Source organism: Oryza brachyantha, chromosome 1 (genome assembly GCF_000231095.2).
Source record: "Oryza brachyantha chromosome 1, ObraRS2, whole genome shotgun sequence".
In the NCBI taxonomy this organism is placed as follows: Eukaryota; Viridiplantae; Streptophyta; class Magnoliopsida; order Poales; family Poaceae; genus Oryza; species Oryza brachyantha.
This window is the reverse complement of record NC_023163.2, coordinates 493,275-512,050: the sequence shown is the minus strand read 5'-3', so window position 1 is coordinate 512,050 and position 18,776 is coordinate 493,275. Positions and strand designations below refer to the sequence as shown.

At 45.1% G+C, this 18,776-nt stretch overlaps 4 protein-coding genes across 4 annotated transcripts; 2 read left to right on the top strand and 2 right to left on the bottom strand.

Moving 5' to 3' along the window:
* Positions 1-1,681: 1,681 nt before the first annotated feature.
* LOC102710818 (proline-rich receptor-like protein kinase PERK8) lies at positions 1,682-5,657 on the top strand. The gene is made up of 8 exons (XM_006643597.3): positions 1,682-3,450; positions 3,550-3,933; positions 4,034-4,120; positions 4,201-4,271; positions 4,358-4,434; positions 4,518-4,665; positions 5,017-5,178; positions 5,263-5,657. Exons 1-8 carry the CDS (start codon positions 2,469-2,471, stop codon positions 5,473-5,475), a joined length of 2,124 nt encoding a protein of 707 aa, XP_006643660.1. The 5' UTR covers positions 1,682-2,468; the 3' UTR covers positions 5,476-5,657.
* Positions 5,658-6,843: 1,186 nt separating this feature from the next.
* On the bottom strand, positions 6,844-10,177 carry LOC102710531 (acetyl-CoA acetyltransferase, cytosolic 1-like). The gene is made up of 13 exons (XM_006643596.3): positions 9,949-10,177; positions 9,684-9,857; positions 9,487-9,592; positions 9,262-9,400; positions 9,097-9,174; positions 8,934-8,999; positions 8,660-8,742; positions 8,258-8,357; positions 7,933-8,043; positions 7,814-7,855; positions 7,643-7,729; positions 7,410-7,495; positions 6,844-7,205 (listed from the first exon to the last, which is right to left on the bottom strand). Exons 1-13 carry the CDS (start codon positions 10,088-10,090, stop codon positions 7,172-7,174), a joined length of 1,248 nt encoding a protein of 415 aa, XP_006643659.2. The 5' UTR covers positions 10,091-10,177; the 3' UTR covers positions 6,844-7,171.
* Positions 10,178-12,143: 1,966 nt separating this feature from the next.
* Positions 12,144-13,311, top strand: LOC121053301 (classical arabinogalactan protein 9-like). Its single transcript, XM_040520066.1, has 2 exons — positions 12,144-12,863; positions 12,977-13,311. Exons 1-2 carry the CDS (start codon positions 12,249-12,251, stop codon positions 13,058-13,060), a joined length of 699 nt encoding a protein of 232 aa, XP_040376000.1. The 5' UTR covers positions 12,144-12,248; the 3' UTR covers positions 13,061-13,311.
* A 68-nt stretch (positions 13,312-13,379) lies between these two features.
* Positions 13,380-18,433, bottom strand: LOC102710244 (phosphate transporter PHO1-1-like). Its single transcript, XM_006643595.3, has 12 exons — positions 18,069-18,433; positions 17,686-17,965; positions 16,245-16,659; positions 15,887-16,137; positions 15,683-15,803; positions 15,357-15,600; positions 15,114-15,218; positions 14,974-15,018; positions 14,723-14,875; positions 14,316-14,594; positions 13,861-13,997; positions 13,380-13,716 (listed from the first exon to the last, which is right to left on the bottom strand). The coding sequence occupies exons 1-12, from the start codon at positions 18,327-18,329 to the stop codon at positions 13,626-13,628; spliced, it is 2,382 nt and encodes a 793-aa protein (XP_006643658.1). The 5' UTR covers positions 18,330-18,433; the 3' UTR covers positions 13,380-13,625.
* Positions 18,434-18,776: the final 343 nt, after the last annotated feature.

Genomic DNA, 18,776 nt, shown 5'->3' with positions numbered 1-18,776 from the left:
TGCAAATATGCTGTTTGACTTTTTCTTCAAAAAGTTAAAAGACGAGGCCCCAAGATGTTCTACATTTTGTTTCTGTTTAGGCATGGGATACGGTTTACTCAATATTTATTTTGGAGTCATGACACAGAACATACTAGTGTTGTATTTAAAAATCTTCAGAAAATGAAAATAGTATTCCGTGTCAGTTATGATAAAATTCAACTGAACAGTGTTACTACAGGTAATTGTGGTTATAGACAACTTCAATTGATTACTCCAGATCATAGTCTACTGGCAGATTGACTTTTGAGTCAACTATAAAAAACATCAACATAAATATATAGCTAGCCATGTTCAACTCTGAACTCTTCAAATTCAACAAGTGAACCATTTAAATCGAACACTACCACACTGAACGAAGCACACACGCTACTATTTTGAAGCAACCTGCTGCATTTTTCATGAGAGTGATCCCCAGGTCCATTCTACTCTACTTGGGAAATGGAATAAAAATCTGTTTAATGTATGATTCGTAGCTACAACATTGACAGTAGCATTAAATCATTGACCATAGCAACAAGGACCTTCCTTAACCATGGCCTTTTTTATGATGCAAGAAGAGTTTGTTTAGGAGTGTACTAGAGACTAGCTTGTCCACGCTACAAAAGATGCCTAAGCAATGCAAGCAATCTTAGTACTTGGACTTTAGTCGGTGCAAGAAATTTGTGAATATTTATTTTAGGGCCAGTTCATCAAATTTTCGCTGCAGCCTGAGCTGTCGAATCCAGCTTTCAAAAAATATGCTTGTCTGTATTTTGGAGTCAAACATTTCGTCAAGTCAGATGGGTAATCCATACTCATAACGAACCCATGTGCACAGATGTGTTCTACACAACTAAATTCCAGAGGCATTCCATTTCTCTATCACAGTAGTAAATACTATAATTTCTTCAGGCAAATGGGACTTTGCCTTGTTTATTGGCTATCATCCGTATAGTGAAGCATATGAAAACTTTTGAACTTGTGCTTTTGAACTGCTCCAAGGAAAACAAAACCTTCTATTCTGGATGAAAGAATAGTTTATGAGAGAGAGGGCAATCACACAGGTAGAGGAGGGAGGGACCATTCTGAATAGTGTTTCGTCTTATGTTGGTGTACCAAGTTAATCCATGAGTGTTTTAAATAGAGAGGTTTAGGTAATGTACCCATTCACTACTGGCTGCTAGCTCAATTTGATGGTAGTAGTAGAAAGCTCCTCGACTACAGTGTTTCTCCTTCCTTCTTCAGAGAGAATGCTGTCAGTCCTTGATAGGAACACTCGTTGCCAAGAGCTCATTTGATTAGGAGGACTTTTAACCCATAGATAGAAAAAATCTTTAATTTTTATATACTTCGTTCTCACCGAAATAATACTTATAAGAATTACTTTTAGGAATCTAAATCGATTATTTTTTCTCCAAAACGATCGAGCCCAAAGATTTTTCCCTTTAATTTACTTGTTCATTGTGACACTATACCTTTAAAGTCTGAATTAGATGGTGTTGTTGTAAACTTGTAACCAGGCACCGGTAGTATCTGGGGAGAATGTAGTAATATACTGATGGCGGTGCTAAAATACCAATTTGAAGGGATGAAATTGCAAGAGTGGAGAATTTCACACGTCAAAGCATTCTACACAACGCTAGTAGTGTACTGACTTTTTCCAACCCAAAACCCAACATGGCAGAGTGGCAGACACAGAGCAATAGGAGTAGCACTGTACTACTACTGCTACTACCCTCTCTCTTTCTCGAGTTGGAATCCATCGATCCATTCTAGAGAGAGAGAGAGAGACTCATCACTTGTGGGAGAGAGTATCCACAGCGAGGTTCACGGGTTCTCAGCGGAGAAGAAAAGAGGGAAGAAGAAGAGGAGATAAAAATCTCTCCTTTTCTTCTTGGCTTTGCTTGTTGTTTCTGCAGTTACCTTTGTCTTGCCTTCAATGCTACCGCTGTACTGCCGGATCTGAGAGAGAGCTCCCGTTCCGCAGTTCTTCTTCTTCTTCTTCTTCTTCTTCCACAATTCTTCTTCTTTTTAGTTCAGAATTTCGCCTTCCATTTGCTCCTTTGTTGAATCGGTGACAAAAGGCGGTGAGATTTTGGTTGTGTTTCTGCAAGAAAGGCTCGTTTTTTCTGGCCATTTGTTGATTGTTCAGGAGTCAAGAGAGAAGGTCACCTGCTCTCTTGCGGAACGCGGTGCTGTTCTTGCTGATTTCAGTCTTCGTCCGGTGCTCGAGGTGAGGTTTCTTGGCACTTCACCTTCCCGCTGTTGCGCTGCCGAGAGGAGGAAGCAAGGAGGTGGAAAAGAAGCAAACTTTTGCTTGATTCCTGTGCAAATCTGCGCAGAAAGCCTGGATTTCATCCGAATTCTGCTCCATGGAATGATTATTCCCTCCATTTCCAAGAATAAGAAAGCATCTGAAGCTGCACTGCAGCTCTAGCTAGCCTCCAATGGCGTCTGCATCACCGTCTCCCTCCCCGGGCACCACCACTCCTGCCGCTGCCGCTGCCGCTCCCACCACCACCACCACCACCCCGCCTTCCACCGCGACCCCAACACCTGCGACGCAGCCCAATGCCACTCCGGCCGACCCCTCCACCACTCCCCCGGCCGCCTCCCCTCCCCTTCCGTCCGCAGCCACGCCACCGCCACAGCCCGCTTCTCCGCCGCCCTCTCCACCACCGGTTCCGGCCGCAGTGCCGCCACCGGCCACAGTGCCGCCGCCGCCTGTAGCCATTGCATCCCCACCGCCAACTCCGCCAGCCACATTGCCGCCGCCGTCGCCACCAGCTTCAGTGCCGGTGCCACCTACACCTGCTACTCCTCCAAAGCCTTCGCCTGTGCAGCAACCTCCAGTTGCTGCATCACCACCACCTCCATCATCTCGGTCTGATTTGCCTCCGCCTAACCCGCCAACTCGCTCAGACACGCCGCCAGTAACACAGCAGTCGCCTCCACCACCACATCGGAGGACACCAAGAACGCCACAGGCTCCACCGGTGGCGCCATCACCTTCTGGAAGTCCATCCAAACCTTCTCCGGTTAGCCCATCACCAATTTCTGGTGATCCAGCCATCCCTACCCCCACTAGCCCCTTATCGCCTGTGGCGACGCCATCAGCAGCAAGCTCTGGTCCTCCTGGAACAACTCCATCTACACCAGCCTCTGGTCCTCCATCACCAGGTTCGGTTCCAGCCACGGCAGCAGATCGATCCAACAAATCATTGAGTCCCAACACACAGGACAGCAGCCGCTTGCCAAACGATGGTGGAGTGAGCTCTGGTGCAAAGGCGGGCATCGGTGTAGTCATCGCCATTCTTGTGCTTAGCTTGGTAGGAGCTGCATTTTGGTACAAGAAGAAATGGAGGAGAGCAACTGGTTACCATGCAGGGTTTGTGATGCCGTCACCTGCCTCGTCTCCACAAGTTTTAGGTAATTTGATGAAATGCATCTAAGAAATTACTCACCTGAAACCAGTTTAAGTGTATTACTGGGTGATGAACTGAGCAACTACAATTCATTTTTGTCCAGGGTATTCAGGTAAAACTAACTACAGTGCTGGCAGTCCTGATTACAAAGAATCAATGTCAGAGTTCAGCATGGGCAATTGTCGGTTCTTCACATATGAGGAATTGCATCAGATCACAAATGGTTTCTCAGCTCAGAACCTGTTAGGGGAAGGTGGGTTTGGGTGTGTTTACAAGGGTAGCTTGGCTGATGGAAGAGAGGTTGCGGTTAAGAAACTGAAAGGTGATGGTGGGCAGGGGGAACGTGAGTTCCATGCTGAGGTGGAGATAATAAGTCGTGTGCACCATCGCCATCTGGTTTCTCTTGTTGGGTATTGCATTTCAGAGGACCAGAGGTTACTTGTCTACGACTTTGTGCCCAATGACACACTGCACCACCATCTTCATGGTATGGTGGTAACCTTTGGTATATTGCTCCATGAGAGCATTTGCATAGTTCTAGACTTAAAAGTTCTGTATGAAAATGTTTTATGGATCTTCCCTTATAGGACGTGGAATGCCGGTTTTGGAGTGGTCAGCTAGGGTTAAAATTGCAGCTGGCTCAGCCAGAGGGATAGCATATCTTCATGAAGACTGTAATGTTCTTTCTGGTTCTTTGCCTTTATTAATGTGATCATTTGCACTTTCATTTTCATTAACTTTTTTCGCGTGGCAGGTCATCCCCGAATAATCCACCGAGATATTAAATCCTCCAACATTTTACTGGATAATAGCTTTGAAGCACAGGTAACAATGCTATTCAGATAAATTGGGAGAGGATTAGGAATTATAATATGATCACATTTACTAACTGGCTGCTATTCATGTGTTAGGTTGCTGATTTTGGTCTTGCAAGGCTAGCTATGGATGCTGTCACGCATGTAACTACACGGGTGATGGGAACTTTTGGGTAAGTAAAATGCTGACTGCCTGACTGAGATACAAGAGAACTGCTCTGATCTGCATATGATCTGATGATTATTTCCTATGCAGTTATCTGGCTCCGGAGTATGCTTCGAGTGGGAAGTTGACCGAGAGATCTGATGTATTCTCTTTTGGCGTTGTTCTCTTAGAGCTTATTACTGGTAGAAAGCCTGTTGATGCATCAAAACCACTGGGTGATGAGAGTCTTGTTGAGTGGGTAAGCTATATCAGTAACTTAAAATTAGTTTGTGCAATGAGATTTTCACCCCTATATGAATCATATGATCAAATGAAAACAACAGGACATATGCATGTTCATCACTGTATTTAAACAGTCAATTAGTGTACTTCCAAAGACTCAAATAATGTAGAATCCACATTGTGCTGATCTCTTATGTTCCCATCTTCAACTGTGATTTTTGAGAAGATAATCCGTTTAGTTGGCCACTGGTCGAAAAGCATGCTAATATACAATGTGGACCAGTCAACCTACAATGTATTCTGATAAATTCCTGTTGTTATCAGTTTAAAGAGGGGTTCTCTGTGTAACTTACACACTCATTTTCAGGCTAGGCCATTGCTCACACAAGCACTGGAGACTGGCGATGTTGGGGAGCTGGTTGACACCAGGCTAGATAAGAACTTCAATGAAGCTGAAATGTTCCGAATGATTGAAGCTGCAGCTGCTTGCATTCGACATTCAGCAGCTAGGAGACCTCGGATGAGCCAGGTATAAGACTGAAAATGTAATCTCATTACATCTGATTGTACCTGAACTTGTTCATTTTAATCACATTCACATCACTCCTTCCAGGTGGTGCGTGTACTTGATAGCTTAGCTGACGTCGATCTGAGCAACGGTATTCAGCCTGGCAAGAGTGAAATGTTCAATGTTGCAAATACGGCAGAGATCAGGCTGTTTCAGAGGATGGCATTTGGTAGCCAAGATTTCACAACTGATTTCAGCCAATCTAGCTGGGATAGTCGTAGTAGAGATGTTGATGCCTCTGGTTCGAGGCCCTTGTAATCAGTCTAAATAGCGCTAGGGTAATGTTGCATTGGATTTGTTTCATCTGATTTTTTCTTCTTCTTGTTTTTTTTGCCATCTCTGTCAACTAATGTATATCATGCGTCCCGCGAAGAAGAGAAAGTGTATATTGCACTGAGGCATGCCTGATTGACAAGTTCTGACAGACAGAAAATCACTAGCCCTTGAAGGGAAGTGCTGGGTTCAGTCACCAGTGAATTGCCCTCTCGTGGTGACTGAACCTGCACGCTGCACTCGTACGCAAGTATGTTGTTCAATCATGTCCCTTCAGAACCAGTTGGTCTTAATGTGTGCCTCCTTAAGCGGCCATTGCCTAGGTATTGATGCAGCGTTCACCTGATCTGTTTGGAATCATGAGCAAATGCATCTCTAGAGCTGAGCTGAACTGACAGTTACATGGAATTATGCGCGATGGCTGCATCAGCACTGAGCTCAGGTGGAGGCAGTGCGCTTGGCACATGAGAGAACATGCGAAATGGAATATAGTATTACTGATGTCGACGCAAGCTGGCCCCTAGCCTGAAGCCCTGAACAGGATTACACGACACAGGCAATCAACCCTGAATTGAATTGGACTCCGTAGAGAAGACGACGAGAGAAATTTGTGGTAGTTTGGTTTGGTTTGGTGTCCTTCACAGAGAAAGGCAAGGAGCCAAATTTGACCGGTGTGGATATATAACTGGACACCACCGACAACAACAACTAATCATGTGGACCATTAATTGAGCTCAAGAAAAATGTTGAGAGCAACGCGGCAAAAGCAATACTACTGCTGTTACCAATAAATAGACTTTCTGTGATGCGATATGTGCCATGTCTGACACGGCACACTCACTGTAGATCATGCATGATTTCTGTCTCAGATAAGGTAGGTAATTTTCAGCAGATAGATGGTTCCTGTAAGCATAGGAAAAGGAGCAGAATTTCTCCACGTAGTACAGTAGAGGACGTGTGATGATTTCTGAACTCTGGCCCTAATAACATGCTGGCTCACAGCACCAGCTGACTTAGTATGATTAAGATCTCAAATTATTTACATTCAAAAAAATTGCCAGATTGGAGTAGGGCCAGATTCTGAACCATCCAGGGATTCTACAATGCTTCGGTTGCACGTATGTGTCAATTTGTGCCCAGGGTTATTAATCATTCTAAAGAGTTGCGCACTTGCACCTCACATTGGGATGGCAGATGGCTCGTGCCTCTCTAATCTTATCTTTTTACTAGATAGGAGATAATAATTTCACTAAAAAAAGGAGGAGCTCATGATTGGGCAGCAGAATCATCCTTCACAATTTTCCCCATCGGATGACTAACTTTATCAAAATCGAAAAGATGATTAGAATATTATGATATTGCTTCAGATCGGGTCATTATTCCAATTATTCATTCCAGATTACAGTGGCTTGATGCTGATTACTGTTGAAGAGTTATCAAGCATCAAGAGTTTGCAAATTATTCCTCTGGACTTCTTTTACCTCATTGCTATGGTTGTTATACAAGTTACAAGACTGTGCAGTAGTGCACAGCCATCTTATTTTTACTACGTTCCTTCTATCATTATACACCATGGATCAACGCCCAGTACATTTGACTAATAAAAGATGAAAACAGAGAGAAGCAAAAATAGTGTACATTACAGTTCAGCTTGCGTTGTTTTGCTCGCTCCACTCCAAGTTCACAACAATGAACGTGTAAATAGTGATGGTTGCCTGCATCAACTCAGATATAATAACAAATTAGTCAAGATGGCTGTTATATTCCCTTTCAATGAGCAGAACAACTCAATGACTGCAGATTGAAAACTGAGATGTCTCTGATGATGCGGTGCAACTTACACAAAACTACACATGAACAATCAGCAAGATAGATAACTGCATAGTTTTTGTTCCAGAACAAATATAGGAGGGACTTACATAAGTTCCAGAACAAGGGCTGAAGCACCACCACCACCATTGCAAACTCCAGCAACCCCAATCTTTCCATTTTTATGTCTAAGAATCTGTAAAGCAAAAGGTGCTGATGTTTAACAAAAAGCAAGACATGAACTGCTGAAATCCAAACGTCAGTAAACAGGATAGACATGGTATACTTTGCATTTGAGAACAAGTTAAAATTTTATCTAATTTTGAATGGCCTGGTAGCATACCCCGAGCAAAGTGACTACAATTCGTGCACCACTGCAACCAATAGGATGGCCCAGAGAAACACCACCACCATTTACGTTAAGCTTTCCCTGAAATTTACATGAATATTAATGAGACCGTTTGTGGACACCTTTTTTCTTAAATATATGGTTACACAGAATCAAGCAACTTACAGAAGGAATACCAAGAAGCTTCTGGTTGGCTAAAGCAACGACCTGTCAAAGTCCAGAAATATATATTTCAATCTACACTCATGCTAGTACCATCTAAACTGAAGAAGGCAAGAACATACAGAGAAAGCTTCGTTTATCTCAAAATAATCTACTTGCGAAGTTTGGAGACCTGCATTTGATATAGACTTTGGAATAGCAAGAGCTGGAGCTGTTGTAAATAACTCAGGTGCCTGTGCTTGAAAGGAGTTTACATAATGAGTATAACAGATTCAGAGGACTGTATAGCAAGAGGCAAGGTTAGAAGGTAAGGTTGAGAGCTTTGATACATGAATGCCACTCTTTGTTAACATGAACAAATAATGGGCCAAGTTCCTCTCGGCATGAATTTGTTTGATAATCCCACTGAAAAACTGTTCAACAGACAACAAGCCATGTAAGAGTTACCTGAGCAGCATCAGCATACCCTCTGATCCTTGCAATAACTTGAAGGCCAAGACTATTAGCTTTCTGTCCACTAACTAGAACAATTGCAGCAGCACCATCACTGCAAATTTTGGAAGGTAAGAGTGGTACTACAGTCATGCATCAAGTAAACATATATAACATAATTTGGCTTTAAACTAGAGAAAAAAGTTTAAATTTGGAAGTAATCTAGATGTATTGAATCTCCAAGTTGGAAGGGTTGCTGTATTGGAAAAAAAAACAAAGTTCAATAAACAAAGGGTTAACTGCATAAACTTTACATCAGATATGCTAATGCACTGATGTTTGGTTGCATGTTAATAACTACTCTGCAAGGTTTTCTGTTATGAAGTCACTTAGAGAACCATTAACAAAGAAATGGACCTTATACTAGAAGAATTGCCGGCAGTTACAGAACCATTCTTCTTAAAAGTCGGCCCAAGTTTCCTCAGCTTTGCCGGATCAAACTGAGCCAATAGACAAACCCAAAGAAGCAAAGGAACATTTTAGGTCTGGGAAAATATGCTAGTGTTAGCAACCTTCTTTTTTGTACTAAGATAATAGTTATTTCTTGTGAAATGCAACAGCCAAAATGTCATGCTACACATCGGCATCATAAATGAACTACTTCTATTTGAAGAAATCATTACTAGATTACCTTTGCAAGACTCTCATCCTTATCAACAATAACTGGTGGTTTCCCTCTACCGGAAGAAATTTCAACCTGTAAAATCCAGAATGTTTTAATTCTATACCAGCAGCTGAAGTGCCAATTTTTCATATAGAAGCCAATTTCAGGTTGGTCAAAACTATGCACCCACCGGAGTAATTTCCCAAGCAAATGCACCACTGTCCCGAGCTGCTATTGCACGTTCATTGCTCTGGATAGAATAAAGATCCTAGAAGAAAAGGCAGTTGTTTTGTCCAATATTAGATCCTATATAGACAAAAAAATATGCAATCACAGACATAGGAAAGTTGGCAACCTGCTCCTCCCTTGAAATCGAGTGTTGATCCGCGCACAATTCAGCACACATCCCCATCGGAAAATCATTATACACATCCCAGAGCCCATCCTTAAGCATCCCATCGACCAGGACATCGTGTCCAAACCGCGATCCCCGTCTGGATTTCGTGTTGACATCATGCAGTAAGAAAACTAAAACAGTGGACGGCATAGGTTACAGGATCACTTGAAGATGGGACCAAACCTTGCTGCCGTGACATATTTGGGGGCATTGGACATGCTCTCCATGCCACCAGCAACAACAACATCGTTGATCCCAAGCTGGATAGTCTGCGCCGCGATCATGATAGCTGCAAAAGCGGTCGTCAAGTCGATCCTCGTGTAGCAGAAACAAGTAAAACCGAAAAAAAAAAAAAGAGGAAAGGTGAATGGTGAGATTACCCTTCATCCCCGAGGAGCAAACTTTGTTGACGGTGGTGCAGGGCACAGTGTTGGGCAAGCCGGCTCCTAGGGCGGCCTGCCTCGCCGGAGCCTGGCCAAGGTTGGCGCTGAGAACGTTCCCCATGAACACCTCCTGCACGAGCGCCGGGTCCACATTTGCTCGCCTGAGAGAAGCTGGTTGGAGGGGAGGAGGAAGCATAACTAATCGGACTCAAAGATGAATACGAGAAACCGAGGAGGAAGCAGCGGAGGAAAAGCAATTTACCCTGGATGGCGAGGGAGCCGAGCTTGGTGGCGGGGACGGAGGAGAGGGAGCCGAGCAGCGCGCCGACGGGCGTGCGGGCGACTCCGACGATGCATACATCCCTAGGCTCGAGCAGGTCGGAGTTCGATGGCGGCGGGGCCATGATGTGGCTGGTTCGCTTCCCCAACGAGCCGCCGGAGTAGGGGTGGGTTGCGGAGGCGGCGGCGAGGACGAGCACGACGGCTTGGTGGAGTGGCGTGGCAGCCTTCCTTAACTTGAAGCAAATCAGGATGAGGACAAATCCAACCCGACCCGACCCAACCGAATGCCGTATTGGGCTTTGCTTCTATACTAACATGATATGGGCCTTTTGTTCTTCTATTCCAATTTGGCCCACCATAATATGGGCCATTTGTTCTTTTATTCCAATTGGCCCACCACAATATGGGCCCATCTAATAGCCTTTTCATTAGCCCACAGGCCGCATTTTCTGTGGGCTCAACGTAGGCCTATGCATACGGGCCAGTGATAATTCGATTCCCAGCCCATAGCTGGAATAGATTGATATTTGGACAGGACCAAACAAACGCCAGTGGTTAATTTTACTCCCCTCCTATTATAATCACTGCCTCGTTTTCTCTTTTTCGTATTCGTAATCCCAAAAGGCCCCCGTAATTTGAAAAACATGGTATTAACTGAGAAATACTCTTTCTTTTGAAGAGTTTTGAGATGATTCAAGATATAAACTCAAAACATTTTAATTGGGGAGTCCGCTAACTTTAGCTGAGAACTCCATTGCTAAAAGGTTTAAAACCAGAGTTGATTGAGGAGTCTCAACTCAATTACTCGGCTGATATACGCAAGTTCTCAAATTCCAGAACCATCTCCAGTGGCTAGCAAGGAACCACTATGCATATGTGTGGCTTGAGTTCATCAATGTGACCGGTCAGTCACTATCCCAAAATCATCATTACTTAATGATTTCACAAATATATCGATCAATTGGAAAATTTTATTTTCAGCACCAGACAATCACGTGCTAATCGACTATCGAACACATTTTTTACATTTATACATTAGTTTCACACGAACCATAAAAACGTGAATGCATGAACCTTTTTTTTTATTAAAAAAATGACTCGAGATCAAATTAAAGGACAGACAAAAAAAATGAAACGTGCCACTGGTGAATTTCTTTTGTGTTGTTTCCGTGCAGACGAAGCGAGAGAGCACGTAGCGTGTGTATATTGTCAGATATGCAGAGTGACATGTCACCAAACCACTATTGAGATGGACTAATTAACCTAACAGGCTAACAGCAAGAAAAAAAAAGATTATTCATCAACCGACGCGTATAACAAAAGAAAAAACGTTTTCCCTTTTTCGGTTGCCGTTAGTTTTATCGCTGCTTAATCGTGAAACGCAAGTAATTAAAAGGCCTGTGACTGTGACTTCAGATCAGATCAGATCGATCTGCTGCTTTGCAACCACTCATCGATCGTCTGTTCATCGCCACGTCAATTCTCACCAATTATGCGCTTGAAACCGACGGATTAATTCGATTTCATTTCAACATGAAGTTCCTTCTGCTGCAATTGAAGCTGGGTTTGGTCTCCATCAACGATGTGCATGGTGATAATTAGCTGATAGAGCTAGCCAGCTAGCAGTGATCGACGTGCCTGCAAATGATGAGAGATTGTGTTGGTACAGTATCCGAGTCTCCAACCTAATTAGGTTCCAACTCAATGCTGCTACATTCATCGCCAAGCCATTGCATTGCATGAATGGATGTCGGTAACACTGAAATCCATCACATATTCTCATTATGTTTATAAGTTAAAATTTAATTTTTTTAAACTTAAATTTAGAATTAATTTTAACTTTTTTCACCAAAATTTATTTTTGATATTTATTTATAAATTATTTTTTGTTCATAAATATACCATTGGACAATAATCCGAAATGGCCACACCAAACACAAATACATTTTGAGGTCAGAGAAAGTGACTGATTTTTTTCACGGCAAAACGCATTTCGATCGGCAGCAATAGGAAAAGCAGTGGCTCGTCTTCTCTTTGGAGTTGGAATTGGAGATGGATCGAACGGGTTGGTTGTCGCGTCACCTCCATTCTCACCCGACTCGCTTGCCGACCAAGCTTGCACTGCCATTGCCAATGGCTGCACCAGCACGGCAGAGACCGCGCTATATACCGACTCGTGCCGTGTGCGAGCGAAGAGCAGAAGCAGACTCGAGGTAGACGAAGAGGTCGCATAGGCATAGCGTTTGCTTGCTGGCCTACAGTGCAGCAACGGCACCACCCATGGCGCCGCTGAGGCAATGCCGCCGCGGCCTCGCCCTCGCCGCTCTGCTCGCGCTCCACCTCGCCGTCGCCGCGGCGCAGTCGCCTGCAGCCGCGCCGGCCCAGCCCACCCCAGTCCCGGTGCCCGCGGCGCCGGCCAAGTCACCGCCCGCGCCCGCGACGCCTGCTCCCACCGCCACTCCCACTCCAGTTGCACCGGTCAAGGCGCCGCCTGTCGCGCCCGCCGTCGCGCCTGTCGCGCCGGTCAAGCCGAAGCCGAAAACACCACCACCGGTGACACCTCCCCCCGTGACACCCCCGCCGGTGTCGCCCCCGCCCGCCACCCCGCCGCCGGCCCTCCCGCCAGCGACGCCCCCGCCGGTGGCTGCACCTGTCGAGGCGCCCGCCGCGTTGCCCCCAGCGACGACGCCCCCGCCAGTGGCCGAAGCGCCCGCGGAGCTGCCTCCGGCGGAGGCTCCGGCCAAGAGCAAGAACAAGCACAAGAAGAAGAAGCAGCGCGGCAAGAAGGCCTCCGCGCCGGCGCCTGAACCGTTGAGCCCGCCGGCGCCGGCCGCGCCGTCGCCGGCCGATAACCAGGAGGACGTGTCCGGCCCAGCACCATCGGCATTCGATCTCGTAAGCACTGCACCATACACACTGACACTTTGTTTCGGACAAATGAAATTACTGTGTCGTAATTACCAGCTAATTAATTACTGTCAAAATGCTAACTTTGGCGGTTGATGCAGAATGGAAGCAACAGCAAGTACGGGCAATGGGGCTTCGTCTTGCAAACTGTTATGGCTGCACTGCTGCTGTCATTAGCGTGGTGATTAAAGCCCGGAGAGAGATTCATCCATTTGTCTGCCTCGCAATTGATTTGATTATTTCTGCCCTTCATCTTCTTATACCATCATTAGATGTATTATAGGAATCATTTCTCTTTTTTTTTCTGGCTTGTAATAATTTTTTTGGCATGCATTTTTATCTCCTCCTCTTGACTTCTTGAAATAAAAACTGGTGCACTTTATATTTCGTTCATTGCACGAAACCAATTAACCAAGGACAGCGAAATGGTGTCAGACAAAAGCAATAAACAATGGCATGCAGCTTTACTAAATCACATGCCATTTGTGAAGCAAGAGAAGCACGTTAATGCATCAAGGAACGGATCACTATCTTCAGTTGCATACAGATGCCATTCCCTGAAGCCTGAACCCTAAAGGAACAGCTTGCATAAGCAGCTATACCTAAAGCTTAACTAGAGTGAAAGTATTTCAGTCACTGAACTGAACTCTCCACCTTTCTCGAGACTTTCTCTTCGGGTAAAAAATAATTAGAGTGGTGAAGAAACAAGTATTAGATCTAGTCATGGTCAGGTTATCATTCAGTAGCTCATCAGTCCTCATCGTCAGCTTCGTGAAAAGGCAGTGGGACTGTTTTTACCGCCCTATATTTCCCTGCATTGTTCAGATGTTCATTCTCCAGCCTGCAAAGAAAAGCAACCCCCAAGATCTCAGAATCCTCATCGTCTTGCTTAAATCCTACTATTACTTGTGCCTTTTTTTTAATGTTTCAAAATAAAAAATCTTTTGTCAGGAGAAGTTGTTCTGAACTATAAGTTCTCTGTTACCTATAGAAATTCCAGTGCCCCCTGCGGATCACCTCGAGAGCAGCTAGAAAGAATGAAGTGACCCTATAGTCCAAACTCCCAAAACTTGGATGGATCACGGTCTGCAGCCATGCAAGCCTTAGCACTAGGTTCAGACCCTGCAAAAGTTCAGACAAGAACACACCACTTCAGTCTTTTGGTTTCACTTCATCCGGAAACTGATCCATTCCACTGCATTTGCAAGTGCAGATCAAATTGCGTTTTTATGTCAGCACTGTTAGGTGATTTTTTAAGTTTTAGGCTGGATATCGCTTGCGCATTGTGGATGATCTGTGATGAGAGTTTGGATTTTGTCGATTGGACGGTTGATGTGAGCGAGCAGTTTTGTTCTGAACTACTGCAGCTGCAAATAAAATCATTCGGGCTCTCTCTTTATACAGCCGTCTGAATGGTGATGGACTGACGAACATGCATACCATTGACAAGTAGTATGTGGACTTGTTCTTAAGGATGAGCTCATTCCTGAGCCATGGGTTCTTGGAGTTGGGCTGGAGCAAGCCCCAGTCCTTGACAAAGTCCCAGTAGAGCTGGTACAGCGTTGCAGAGCTCGACACGATGACGAGGATCGAGAGTGATCCCAGGCTCTTGTCCTTCTCGTACGCCACTTTGGCGCCGGCGGCGAGCATGGCGGACACGTACTTCCCAAGGTTCACCAGGTGCCCCGTGTCGCCCTCATCAAACCACCGTCTTGCACACTGATCACAAACAAATATTTTCAGAATGTTCAGAGAGCACTTTTTTCAGCTTCTCCGTGTTCAATTTTTTTAGTTTGATCAGTAAATGTTTATGTTGAAAAGTGAGTATTGTGAAGAGAATGTTTCACCTGCATGGCTCTCCAGTAGTAGGGCAGGAAGGAAACTGCATAGGCCAAATCTCTGATATGCTTTGTGTTGATGCAGTATCCGTACTCCTGTGTCTTGTAGCTTCCACTGATGTAGTAGCAAGCCACGTACTCTAGGCTTCTTAGCATTGGCACCTGCATTTTTTTTTCAGAAAGTAAATTCTCATGTATCGGATTTTTTTCAGAAAACATTATTTGAATGGTTCAGGTAGATCATAGTATTCAGTATGTACCTGGCTGCAGAGCTGATCTGCCATGAAGAAGTCTATCATGACAACCTGCAGACATTCAGGGAAAGAAAAACAGTTTGTCTCCATTGTCCTCCATGAAGATTAACAGATGAAGGGGAAAAAAAAATTCAGATGTGCTGTACCTTGTAGAGTGGTGACAAAACGATGTTCCTCAGAATTCTCAGGAACTGAAACCTGCTTGACCGATACACGATGTTGAACGGGCAGAACAGCACTAGCAGGAACCCCTGCATTCAGAGATGAAGCACCAGCAGATTCCATTAGAAGATGCAGAGAGCAAAGTGTCCAGTGAGCAATCAAACAGTGACACTGACGACAGTCTGACAGGAGGGAGAAAGAAAGAACAGAACAGCTTTGTGGCTCACCATGAGCAAGAATCCGGGGATGGCCTGGGCGGCGTGGTACCCCCTGACGGCGAGGGAGAGGTGAGCGAACATGACGCCGACGATGACGGCCATGGAGGCAGTGCAGACGAGGAAGACGTCCCGGTACTTGAGCTCCCTTCTGGGCGCGAACTCGAAGATGAAGCTGTAGTTTATCCGGGTCTTCCTCCACGCCACCATGTTGCACCCGTACAGGAACAGGTGCAGGAACATCAGGCTGAACATGCTGCAGCATCTCATCTCATCCATGTCAGATTCGCATTTGATCAGTGCAGAAATGCAGAGCATGCATGTTGGTGCGTGTATACCTGAAGACAGGGTAGACGGTCTCCATGTAGATGGAGTCGCGCCGCTGCGTGTACATTCCGGCGATGTGCGCCATGATGCAGTAGCCCATGAACAGTGCCACGAAGCATCCCGTCAGGAGCCCTGCATTGCCAGACTAAAACTTTCAGAGCTGCACGATCCAGTGACAAGTATGCAGTTCTTGGAGCTCTGTTCCAAGTTTTTACCGATGAAGAAGGTGACGGTGTGCGACTCCTTCCGCTGCGTGGGCTTGAGGTACTTCATGGCCTTGCGCCTGTTGTCGCCGGCGAAGTGCCGGACGAACATGTCCTCGACCTCGTCCATGAGCTTCAGAGCCTCGTCGGAGCTGTTGAAGTAGGAGCTCTCCACCGCCCTGAGGTATATGGACAGCACCTGCTTCCCGCTGACCTTCTCAAACTTCTTCAAGATCTTCACGAAAGCCATCATGTTCAGGTTCCTGCATTTCATCGCATTCATTCAAAATTTCTCTCTCTTTTTTTTCTTTTGACCAAACAAACAGTCTGCAGAATCTGAACTGAACACATAGTTTGATTGATTATTTACCGGTAGGTTGTGAGGTATCCGAGTCCTTTGTAGAGCTCGACGAGGGCGCCCTTGATCATCTTCTCGGCGTGGCGCAGCTTCGTCTTGTTGATGCTCAGGCTACCGGAGTCGCATTTGTTCTTGGAGTGCTGATGGCCGGCGACGAGGTCGTCCCAGAGGAGGTCGATGGTCCTGCATGGCGTCGTCAGGGGGATGCTGATCTTCAGGCTCTTCTTCCTTTGGCAGCTGCTGCTCACTGACCTCCCTAAGCTCTTCGTCTCCGGGCACTGCCTCCAGAAGCTTCCAGAACCTTCTAGAGCCCGTGAGATCGCAGGAGGGGGTGGTGGCGGCTGCTCGTCGGTGGTGTCTCTGATCGACACGGATTCGTTCTCCTCACTGTCGGTTGCTGACGTCACGTACCTTGTGGACTCGTCCTCTGTTTTTAGTTTTCGCAAATTTTAAAATAAGAAATTGATGTAAATTTTTTTTTTGCATGAAGGAATAAATTCCATTCTTTTAGATAGGTCTCATGATTTAATTAGCATATATTCATGTGTGGGATACATGTAGTAACATTTTGGTTTGATTATTTTGGAACGAGAATATCAGCATCATGTCAACTTTACGCAGGGTGTGTACACATGCAAAAGTAATTTTTTTTACTAGAAAAAATATTAATCCTACTAGGTACAGTACTAGTATTATCAGAAGAGACAGGATGCGACACTAAGTAAAGCAAGATGCTGAGGTTGATATGATGGTGGTGACAAATGCAGACAAACACAATGCAAGCAACTAAGTAAAGACATCCACACAATTTGAGGAGGATATTCCATTATTCCAGAGGCAAGCTGTTCATACGAAGTATACTGTCATACATGTATACTGAGGCCGCGTTCGGCTCCAGAGGAGATAAGTTAACTTGTCTGGTGCGGAAAACGTTGTAATATATTAGTATGTGATTAATTAATTATTAATATATATATATATTAATATGACTTTTTAAAATAACTTTTCTATAGAAAATCTTTGTAAAAAATACACTGTTTAGCAGTTCGGGAAGCGTGCACACGAAAATTTCGAGGGAAGTTAGTTAACTTGTGCCCGCACACGAACGCGCCCTAAGTGTTTTATATTATAAGACTTTCTGAGTTTATCTGAATTTATCACTATATCAATATATATGTTTTATATATGTGTTCAGATTTATTAGCACATATATGAATCTAGATTAGACCAGAAAGCCTTATAACATGAAACGGGGAATAGAATAGAATGGTTGGCTAATTAACCTACCTATTAGTTGTTGCAAATGCGATCCTACGTGCATGGTAATATACCTCATGCAACACTAGCCTACTAGCCTAGCTAATCAACCATGGTTGATACTACAGTACTACGATACGAGCTAGCTAGAACAAGTATACACGTGATGAGAGATCGAGGTCGCGAGCTAGCTCACCGACGGCGGAGGAGGAAGATATGGAGGGGTCGTCGCCGGCGCGGTGGTGGCCGGAGAGGGACGACGGCGAGGAGGCCCGGGCCTTGAGGTCGAGGAGTATGTGCATCTGCTTCCGGAGGGAGTCGCCTCTGTGGAGGAACTCCTCCTCCTTGGCCTTGTAGAACTGGTTCACCTTGTTCAGCTGCTCATCCAGCCTCGCGAAGAACTCCCTCGCCGCCGTCGTCTCCAGCTCCGTCACGTCCGTCTCGTACACCTCCCCTCTGCTCAGCCGCCGGTGCACCTGTATATACATGTAAAAGATTCAGTACACATATATATGCATGGATCAATTGCAGAACTGATCAATGAATGGTAGCATGAGCTAGGATTAACAATATAATTACTTGTATGAGTCCAGCATGATCCTTTGCAGAGCCGAAGAAGGAGAGCTTGAGCAACATGAGCCTGCAGCGGGACACGTAGCTTGACGGCGCAATTGATTGGTGCTGATCATGGCGAGTTGTTTGCAGTGTAGTAATTAGGGTCCCTTGGAACTGATCATTCTGCATCCTCTTAAGGTCTTTCTTGAGCAAGCTATAGTCCACAAAGGCATGCTTCCACTCAGGGACAAGCTGCCCTTCAAACTGCTTCGAGAACTTCACCATGCTGCTGCTGGTGCTGGTTTATATCAATAGTTATATATAATATGCGAGATGATCAATGATAATCCCAGATAGATAGCTAGTTTAATTAGCTAGGAAGGCAGCTGCAAAGCTGTGTTGGGTGCTGCAAGGGGGGAGCCATGGAGGTCATTATATAGCGGCTAGCGGAACTGATCCGATGGGATGGAATAATAATCTGTCTATCTATCTATCTTTAATTTGCAGCAGGTGTTGCGAGACAGCGCATTATATTCTCAGACATACTACTGTACGAACGTGTTCTACTACTTGTATCTAGCTAGCTAGTAGGCTAGGCTTCAGCTGCTTGGTGATGCAAGCTAGGTGTGCTGGATTGGATCGATGATTCGAGGAGAGAAGATAGATCGAGAGACAGAATCATGCAAGAGATCGATCGATCGATCGATATATGGATGGATGAATTGAAGGTGC